This window comes from Rhipicephalus sanguineus, chromosome 1 (genome assembly GCF_013339695.2).
Source record: "Rhipicephalus sanguineus isolate Rsan-2018 chromosome 1, BIME_Rsan_1.4, whole genome shotgun sequence".
NCBI lineage: Eukaryota > Metazoa > Arthropoda > Arachnida > Ixodida > Ixodidae > Rhipicephalus > Rhipicephalus sanguineus.
This window is the reverse complement of record NC_051176.1, coordinates 296,986,185-296,997,005: the sequence shown is the minus strand read 5'-3', so window position 1 is coordinate 296,997,005 and position 10,821 is coordinate 296,986,185. Positions and strand designations below refer to the sequence as shown.

Here is a 10,821-nt window from a genome sequence, read left to right as displayed (position 1 = left end):
CGGCATCTGTTGCTGCGGACCGAGCGGTCGTGGGTTCGATGCCCGTTGGCGGAACTTCTTTTCTTTGACATCTGATCGTGTAAATTTTTTCTACGTCATTTCCGTGACGGAAATACGTCACTGAAGTCTTGGTGGACCCCGGCATAAAACACTTTCGTGTTAAAAGAACAACGTTTGCCAGCTGCTTCGGACAATCGCAAACAAACCTCCATGTTTCCTGCTCGTCAAGGGCTCATATTTAAGGTGCACTGCTCACTTCTTTTTTTTATTTCAGGCAGCTAAACAACTGTTAAAATACTAAATACCCGCTGCGGTGGCCTAGGGGTTGCGGTGTTCGGTCGCTGTCCTGAAAGACGCGACTTCGATCCCGGCCGCGGCGCTCGCCTTTTAATGGAGGCGAAGTGCCCCGTGTACTGTGCGATGTCAGTGCACGTTAAAGAACCCCAGGTTGTCGAAATTATCCGGCGCTCTCCACTACTGCCTGCCTCATAGCATGAGTCGCTTTGAGACGTTAAACCCCGTAAACCAACCTACGTAAAATCTTAAATATCGAAAAATGTCCATTCATCGGCGGTGAAGAGGGATTCGGCCGACCGCAGCAGCAAGCACATACCACGGGGCACCATGCCTTTGTCTGTGACATCCACAAAAATGACAACCGAGAGCTGCGCCGCTTCGTCGCAATGCGTCCGACTATTATGCTTTATTTTCCTCGCTTCTTGATCTATTTGCAGAAAGTAGTATTGGCCTTTTCGCTTATGTTATGCCACATGTGCATTCGCTGATGAAGTCTTGGCCAAACTACTTGCAGGATATTTTATTCAAATTCACTGAGTTTTGAGACAAGCAAATGTATAGTGGTATCAGATAAACCCAGGCCAAGAGGACACTATTTTAAGTTGGAGAAATCATTTACAAGGTTGTAGGAGCATGAAGGTATTTCATTTTGGAAGCCCACACTAGTTGCTCAGAATAAGTTATATCTTTAATGAGCACAGCAGGGGAGCGCTTGTTTCATTCATAAACTTCATAAGTGCCTAATTTGTTGTTGATACTTAATTATTAATAGCTTATCCATCGGTTATCTGTCGGAGATATGTGCAACCAGGCTTCAACCACATAAATGCGTTGTCTTTGCTGCCGGGTCTATAGAAGCACAATGTGAGGGAGTTAATTTGGATGGCAGTTTCATGTACGTAAAAGAATACTCCGATAAACACCAGGACGGCTAGACACAGTGGCCCGCCATCTCACCGCCCGCTATCTCTGCGTCGCCGCTCGTTGAGCTCGACCTCCAAAGAACACAAGGAGATTGAAGATCGCCCCAGAAGCCAGGAAAATCACTTCAGTGTCACCGCCTTGTGTCGATCGCGGTGGCTGGAAGACTAGGCTACGGATGGCTGGTTGAGCTAAAGAAAAACAAAATAAACGCTCGGTCGCGTTCCCGATCCCTGCCTGTATTTGCCCGTGTACGCTGCTGCTATACCGGTAGCAGCCGAATGACCCCGCGGCAGAACCTCCAGAAATGCAGCAAGTTGGCCTAGAGGTGAGCCCCAGTAAAGATATCGAAGTAGCTGTGTCACCTTTCGCTTGAGCGTTCACCTCCCTATAGAAAAGATGTAATATTGATGCAGGTGCAAAATCAAAGCCTCCTGTCATCGAAGCGTTCAATCGAGCTATGGGTTTCCAGTTCACGTCGCTTACTGAACTTGGCGTTTTGACTGTGAGAATTGCACTGCAGCGGAGCGTGCCTCTCGAGACGATAGACGTGAAACTGCAAGCGCCACGATTCACAGCGAGCAAGGGAGAGCGACAGCTATCACTTCTTGGTTGCCCGCTGAAGACGTTCCGTAGAAGATATACCGCGTGCCCTAACTCTCAAGTCAATGGTTCACCAATGTCTGAAGTCATCGTTTTGTTACACAAATGGAGAAGATCGAAAAGAGAGAACAAGGGTACCTGTGTCGCCTCTGTTATGCATATAAATTATCCATTATGCTGGACGCGCAGTCTTTGCTTTGAAATCCGTGTGGGACTACGAGCGAGAAAGCGAGCCCTACTTCTGTAGCCTTGATTTGACCAGCCAACTAGAACGCCTTCAAGGTGCCGAATCTATTAATCGGGCATTGTCGAATATGGGCGCCTGTAACATAGGCGTGCGTGCGTGGTACCTTTCCCTTTCTCTAAAGGAAGGGCGCACGGCGTTCTGTTTCAAATTACGACCGTTTTTGTGCCACTCAGGCGTTTCATAATTTGCAGACACGATCGCTACCGAGGGATCTACGCGAAACGTTTGTCTGCAATGCTCGAACATTGCAAGGGGCTTTTTAAAGGGAAGCTAGGAGCCATTTTGCGCGGCAGTAAAAGCGTGCGCCGGCCGGCTCGGTGTCAGGCACCAACGCAACCTGCGTCAAAGTCCCGGATTTTCGCTTCGAAACGTAATAATTACAAATGATGATACATTTTTCGATTATATAAGTTTACCTTGCTTATACCCCACTCTGATAACCAACTTTTTTTTTTAGAGTTTTCTTTTTCCAGTAATTCGTCATTTTTATTTTTCATCGCGTTCTTCCACGTTGAACGTCAGCTATGGGTTTGTATACGTCTGCGGCAGTGGGAACCGACGGTGGCGGTCAGCGTTAAATGCCAACCAAAGATCATCCATCAATGCATCCGGAAGCCTCGACTCGGCCGTATATACGGCCAGGGATTCGGTGAGAACGCGCAGGCGCTGTTGGATCACGAAGAACAGCCAGCAAACATTGTGGCATACACCTGAAGGGTATATATCCAGCTTCGCCGTCTGTGTTGTAGTACCAGTCGCTCCGATTGGCGTTCGTCGGCGTTCTGGGATAAACACTACTGTGTAGATAAAACTGCAGAAAGTATTTCATAACGTAACAAAATTTGCGTGTGCGAACGCGCACTTGGTGACTCAATATCACGTGGGTATGGGGACAGTAATAGGGGCGTAGTCAGAAATTTTTTTCGGTGGGGGAGGGGGGGTTCAACCATACTTTATGTATGATCGTGCGTGCGTTTGTATGTGTGCGTGCATATATACGCAAGCAAAACTGAAAAATTTCGGGGGGGGGGGGGGGGTTGAACACCCCGCCCCCCAAGCCCCCCCCCCCCCTGGCTACGCCACTGGACAGTAAGTGGGGTGCGCGGGGATAGCAACGCATCGGAACGTTTAGGGTCTTTGTATACCTAAGCGTAGCAGGTATAAATTTGTTTCTTGCGTTCTGTGTAAACCCCGTATTGAGGAGCTTCATACGTATCGCATCGCGGGTAACTGGTGGAGAAAAATCAGTGTGAAAATAATATTGCGTTTTCAATGTTTAGTATTGAGGTATACTGTGCACGGCTGTTTCTGTCGGCCTGCGTGATTTTCATCGAATATTGTCATTGTTGATTCATGTTTTACTTGCCGTTATCATCGCTTTCAAGCAAAACCTTTTATTTGCTGATGTTCAACTATTTTTAACGTGTTTCGGACTAACACTTCGAATTGGAAAAGAGAGCAGTTTATGTGCATTTTAATAAGCGCACGCGCTCTCTCCGTAGTTCTTCGCTTTTTGGAATGACTGCTTTTATTTATTTATTTATTTATTTATTTATTTATTTATTTATTTATTTATTTATTTATTTATTTATTTATTTATTTATTTATTTATTTATTGAAAATACCTCAAGGACCCTGTACATTTTACATGAGGGGTGGGAGAAACAAACAAGTTAGTTCATCATTTACAAAGTGTGACTCAACGGAATTCTTGAAATGAGCATGATTGACGTGAAGGACGATGTCTGAGGGAAGATTGTTCCAGTCGATGGCAGTCTTGACAAAAAATGATTGCAGATGGGTGGCGGTGCGGGCACGGGGAGGGTATACGGCTTTACATGGCTGATGCGTTGAGAGATGCGATGAGCGATAGTCTTGAACGAACAGTGTCGTCGAATGGCTTGCCCTCCGTCTTTAATGCTAACGAGAATCTTATCGTCATATTTGTGTTATTGGAACCCCATTTTCACGCGAATGACGACGTGTGGTGTGTGATCGCGTGTGCTGCCGCCACCGATGGCGCCGCTTCGTGACCGCCTCGTTGTGCACGCACATCCGGCGGTGGCGGCGGTTTTTCATGCTTTGCGCAAATGAATTGCGCCGTGGCAGCCCGCAGGCTTATGCAACCAGATCCCCAGAAGCGCGAAACCTTTCTCAGGAGACCTCCGCCACGGTGCTTCCCAACTGATCGCCCCGCACGCCCCCTTTGGGTCTGAAACGTGGGTGGAAAGGGGCGGCCCCGCGTTCACTTGGTTCGTGCGATCAGAGGATTGCCAGCTTACGTAACGCACCTTGCGCTCTGGCACGCGTGTGCAGCCTTTGGTTTGTTCGTGAGAGGGCCATATACATACAGAATTCTCGCAATACATACTTGCCCGCTTAACGCCCGCTCCTGCATGCGCAGATCCATTATACGCGAACAGTGCGCGTATCCGAGTAATGGGCCCGCTGTAGCGGACCGTGGTTCACACCGTAAACTGAGACGTTTCCGGTATACGTAACGACAACGAAACGAAATTTACACTCAAAAGGAACCACGTCGCGGCGCTTCGATTGGCTGCGCGTATTGCGGGAGACCCCCGTTAAATATGGTTAAGCCGTATTTTCCGACATGACGTGAGAGCATTTGGTCGGTTTCCCATATAGCCGGTTCAGAATGAACGAGCTAATAGAAAAATGATGCACACTTTGGAATCTCTGCGAAGCTATATCGTAAAGCGGCTTTCGTCTGCACCGCGTCAGGACGCGGAGATCGCCACCACGCGACCGTGAATGGCGCTCTTTCCAGAGTTTGGGGCCTGTTTTACTAAGCGGAAAGCGAACTGAGCGGACACGCCAAGCACAAAGAAGACACATAGAAAACACTGCATACAAAAATTATGCGCTTGAAGGCGTATATTTGTTGAACAGGATTATTCAAGAGGTTCCTTCTTTGTTTTACACTCACCGACTCACAGCAGTTCACTCACAGCAGTGATGCAGTGTCTATTTCCTCGCTCTTGTAGTAGAACGCTTTCCTCGCATTTTCCCGTGAGCAGACGTGTATAAATGGAACGACTGTACGGGTCAGCTCCGCTCGTGAAAACGAACCGTCCCTGGCCGAAACGTCGAATAAATATCTTTTTTTTTTTGCTTTTGGCCTGCACTTTTTCGTTGCTTATATTATATATATATATATATATATATATATATATATATATATATATATATATATATATATATATATCTTTAATGCCTGAATTATGAAAGCGCCGAAGAAAAAAAATTGTTTTTAATTTTTCAGCTTTAAATAGCACCCTTAACTTAAATCAGCAGTTGTATTATCCAAAATGCAACTTTAATGCATACTTTTAGGTATGTCGCGAATTCGCGGCAACCGGCACTTAAGCCAATATGTAGCTCAATATAGGGATATGTTGAATGCAACGCAAGTATGGCATCCCCGCATCAATGAAGCGGATCGCTTCAGGGTGACGTATCTTGGTGTCGTCATTGTTGTTAAATCCAAGTTTGACTTTATGCCTCCTACCAATCACGTGACATCGTGTCGGCCACCGTGTGGACCCTAGACTCCGCCGCCTAGTATAGCCGACTTCTTGGGAGTCGGCAGAATGACATCAAGGTGACGGCACCGAGAAATAGATCTAGCTCGCCACGAGACAGAGCCAGTCCTTTGTTCGGATTTTTTGGCGTCGCAAACAGATTGCTCTGCTGAACGATGTGATCCATGGAGGTGTCATAAAAAATTCCTTGAAATATTCAATAGGAGCTCGGGCAGTCTCACATTGAGGAAGAGCGGCTTTCCAGTGTGGTATTTCCCGCTGTTCTTGACAGTCTTTTTTTCCCATCGCACCGCATGTTTTAGAGAGTCATTAGCTAGGTTGGTCTACCACATCTTCGTCTTCATCCTCTCTGCTCGATGAAGACACTTGTGCTTGTGCATGAGAATCGGGAAAGACATCGTCGTCTTCGCTGTCACTGGGACAGCTGTCGTTACTTTTATCTTCAGGTGGCAAGCGCGTGCGAAGGCTTTTTTTTCCCCATAACATGAGTGGAAGTCCATCACGAACTTGTCATACCGGCAGTCATCGCTGACTGACTCAAATGCCGGATGTCGCGAATTCGCGACATACCACAGAAGCGAGGATTGCGCAGGAAATAACGGACTTCAAAACAACGTGACATGTCGTGTGCAACCTCTGGTATGCGTGCACACCGAAAATTTTTTATAAGAAATGGAACTTACGTCCCTCCGGCAGAAAACAACGGAAGTGAGAGCTGTCGCACGTGCTTCGCGCTCTCCGGTAACTGATACACAACACTGGGTTCCAGCTTGCAATACCTTACATGCGATGGTGTTAGATGTCTTGTACTGAAAGCTACGTTCGCCGCAGATACGTGACAGCCGCCGTTGAAGGCAGCAACGCGTTTCGTGTGTTACTTGGTCGGCGTCTTTCGGTATGTCGCGAATTCGCGACAACCGGCAGTAAAGGGATATATATATATATATATATATATATATATATATATATATATATATATATATATATATATATAGTGCGGAGGAGGGGGTGAGCTCAGGGTCCTCCTGGTAACCTTGTATAAAGGGGGGGGGGGGTCATTCCCTGTACCCGCCGCTTTGGCACAGTATGTTCTGCAGTGCTGTTAAAGAGAACACCAGTCGCGGGTTCGATTCCGTTTTTCCTTCTCACCAGTTTACTCTGGTCTCTGAAAACTGAAAAAAATTAACCGTTCTACTGAACACGCCGCCGCATGATGGCTGCAGATGCGAAACTGACATGTCTTTACTCTAGAAAGCTATGATGTGGTCATCAGAACTTCGCTTCCTCTCAGATTTTCTAGAGTGACGATCAATAAGGAAATGGTGTTTGCGGCTGGCAGCGCGTGGCGTGCATGTTTCACTGTTGGCCACTTATTGTTTTTATTTATTTATTTACACTTCACCTACATCGCCGTAAGGCATTGCGTAGGGGAGGTACACATGGGTAATAACACAGTTAACAATCGATGTAATAGTTACAACAACGACAACGATACACAAGATACTTTTAAGAAAAAAAAAAACACTCGAATAACAGTGAATTACACAAATTATAAACAATGACACAGTCATACATTTTTAACACCTAAACGCTTCGAGGCAACAAATCATTCTTATTGGCAGTGATATTGTGGGCATTGTTAGAGGGAAGAAAAAAAGGTTTCATTATCAGTTTCATTAACGATATCGTCCGGGAGACGGTTCCATTCCTGTATTGTTTTTACGAAGAAGGAACTGCCAAAAGAGTGGGTTTTGTAGGGGTATTCTAATATTTTCCGTGAATTATCTCGTCGATTTGAGACGTACGTTGGTGCTAAGAGATAATCAAGGGGGTTAATGGCATTTCTATTGTAGTAAATACTATGAAGAAATTTAAGCCGTAGTTTCTGCCTCCTCACCATTAGTGGCTCCCATCCCAATGTTTGTTTTATTTCTGTTATACTTGAAAAGGAACTATAGTTGTTGCTAACAAATCTGGCTGCTTGATTTTGAATTTTTTCCTGTCTGTCAATCAAGTATTGCTGATGGGGATCCCAGATTACACAAGCATAATCCAGAATAGATCTTACATACATGAGATAGAGGGTTTGTTTCACGGCCTGTGTAGCTTGCTTAAAATTTCTGCGTATGAAGTATAGCATTCTACCCGCCTTTGTCACGGTCATATCTATGTGTTTAATCCACTTACCATTGTCGGAAAAATGGACGCCCAAATACTTATAATGAGATTCTTTGATAATAATTTAATTATTGATTTCGTACGTTATGTCTACTTTACGAATCCGGTTGGTGAACGACACGCAGCAACATTTCCGAACGTTTAGACTCATTTTCCAATTTTGACACCACGTTGATATTATGCACAAATCATTTTGCAAAATTTCGGCATCCCTTCGCGATTTAATCTCCCTAAACACTACACAATCATCTGCAAATAATTTAATGGGAGAGGTAACACCATCAACTATGCTATTAATGTAAATCAGGAACAGCAAAGGTCCTAATACGCTCCCTTGTGGTACACCGGACGTAACGTTTACTGCAGATGATTTTGAGCCGTTAACTACTACACTTTGCTGACGACCGTTTAGGTAGCCGTTTATCCAAGTAATAACTTAAGGGTTTATGTTTGCAGAAAGCATTGCAAATTCTAACAGGTTGTGTGGGACGGTATCGAAAGCTTTACGGAAACCAAGGAACACTGCATCTACTTGAGCGTTACTGTCTAAGGATTGTGCAATGTAATGTTGAAATTCTACTAGCTGGGTTATACATGAACGTCCATTTCTGAAACCATGCTGAGACGGTGTGAAGAAGCTGATTGACTCCAAGAATTTAACTGTCTCACTGTATATTATGTGTTCAAATAACTTGCAACAAATTGCTGTTAGCGAGATGGGCCTGTAATTTTCGACGAGCTTTTTGTCACCTGATTTATGAACCGGGATTACGTTAGCGACTTTCCAGTCATGTGGAACAACTCCGGTATTAAGTGTAGTTTCATATATAACGCATAAGTACTGTGCAATGATGCCGTGACAGTTTTTAAGAACAAATGGCGATAGGCCGTCCGGCCCAACTGCTTTCGATGTATCTATCTGCCGTAACATGCAATCAACACCATTAATGTCAATCTCTACATCTTCCATGGAAGGCTGCGAGACTGGGAATGCCATCACATCACCAGGCGTACTTTGGGTAAAAACTGATTGGAAATATTTATTGAAAGCTTCAGCTTTTTCTTCATCGGTACATAGAGTATCACTGTGCACACTCAGAGCAGGAATGCTCATATCGTCTTTTCTACTCTGTTTCACATACTTCCAGAACTCTTTCGGGTTTTTCTTTAGCGTATCACTCAGCTGGGCAAAAAATGAATCCTTTCTTATTTTTACTGCTGATTTCAGCATCAGGTTTGCGTTCCTCAGCTCTTGTTCATTAGACGCGGTACTATTTTTACGAAATTTTCTGTACGAACTTCGTGCTTTCCTAATTAACCTGCGAATGTCACCATTAAACCAAGGTTTTTGTTTCGTTTTCTTTTTTAGTATCCTACTTGGTACATGAGCTTCAACTGCGTTAAGTAGCTTATCACGGAAAGAAGACCACAGCGCTAAAGAACAACGGCTTTCTGCCAAAAGCAAGAATGTTGGGTAATACAACTCTAATTCTGCAGAAACAGAATCATAGTCACAATGTTCATACAGGAAAATTTTTCTTAGTATTGCCTGTGCTATTTGAACGTTTTTTATGCTTAAGTCTGTCACAATGGCCTTATGGTCGCTTATACCAGGAATCACCGACACAGTGGAAACAGCATTGGGGTCGTTACATAAGATCAAGTCCAGAATGGCATCATGTCTAGTGGGAACATTCACATATTGAAAAAAAAAACCAAAAACACCCAAGAATTCACCAAACGAAGTATAGACTGATGACCTATTATGTGTACTACAGGTTGTCCAATCAAAATCTGGTAGGTTAAAATCCCCACTCAAAAATACACTGTCTGGAATTGACTGTACCATTTCAGAAAGCAGTGTCATAGGAGTATCACCACTGTCCGGCGGACGATAGAAACAACCAAAAACGACAGTATTTCCCTTCGGTAAGTAAACGCGGCACCACACTGCTTCGAACTGAATTAATTAAAAGAAATTTCCTCGCTAGTCCACTCGTTCGCAACAAGAATGAATACGCCCCCGCCGTGGCGATTTCTATCTTTTCTATAAATAGTGAATCCACGTGGGAAGATCTCAGTATCAGGTATCGTACTGTCCAGCCAAGATTCTGTGCCCATGATAATTTTCGCATGAGTAGTCGCCACAAGGGATGAAAACTCGTCAACTTTGTTAATAATACTTCGACAGTTCGCAAGAAGCACAGGTACGCGCCCACACGTGTTTAAAGTCTCGTTTCTTCCGGTCCTTGGATGACTGACGTCACGTCAGTCACCTCCTTGAGATCGCGCATGTGCACGAAGCAGGACGGGTTGGTTTATTTCACTGTCCCATACGAACGTCTTTCCGTTGATTGTAAGCTTATCATAGTTAAGGCGCACTCGGTATTCTTTGCTATCTCTCTTTTCCTTTGCATAATTCCAAAGAAGCCGTCGCTTTTCGCGAACAGCATGACTGAAGTCTTCAGATACACTGAATGAAGTGTTCTTAAATTTGTAAGCATTACGCATAACACTTTCCCTAGCTTTCCACCCTGAGAAACTTGCGACAATAGGCCTAGTGCGCCCCTCCGTGAAGGCACCCAGCCGGTGGGCTCGCTCGATCGGAATGTTATCAAGCTTGAGCACGTCACTGCAAATATCTTTAATCAGGCTCTCAGATTTTTCCCACGTTTCTTGGCGCTCATTGTCTGGCACCCCATAAAAAACCAAGTTCAGCCGGCGGCTCCTATTTTCAAGGTCGTCAATCTTAGCCTCTGTCTTCCGTTCAGATTTTTCAACTATTTTAATGCGCTCCTCAATTACATTTGATTTTGCTATCACGCTGTCTATTTTCTGTTCTAGCTCGGTTTGCTTCGTCACTATTTCCGCAAGTTTTGCGAGCATAGTTCCTTGACCAGTTTGAACATCTAGAAGAATCTTCTCAATGTTCGCCATCTGCTCTCTTTCGGTTGTTTTCGTTTTACGCGTGATCTGATCTGGCGCTCCGCGAATCGTGAAAAGGAATCTCAT

At 44.7% G+C, this 10,821-nt stretch overlaps 1 protein-coding gene across 1 annotated transcript; it reads right to left on the bottom strand.

Moving 5' to 3' along the window:
• Positions 1-10,050: 10,050 nt before the first annotated feature.
• On the bottom strand, positions 10,051-10,821 carry LOC119383323 (uncharacterized). The gene has a single exon (XM_037651404.2). The coding sequence runs from the start codon at positions 10,819-10,821 to the stop codon at positions 10,078-10,080; it is 744 nt and encodes a 247-aa protein (XP_037507332.1). The 3' UTR covers positions 10,051-10,077.

Coding starts and splice junctions, on each gene's coding strand:
- LOC119383323 (XM_037651404.2), bottom strand. CDS start 10,821: ATGAGATTCCTTTTCACGATTCGCGGAGCGCCAGATCAGATCACGCGT.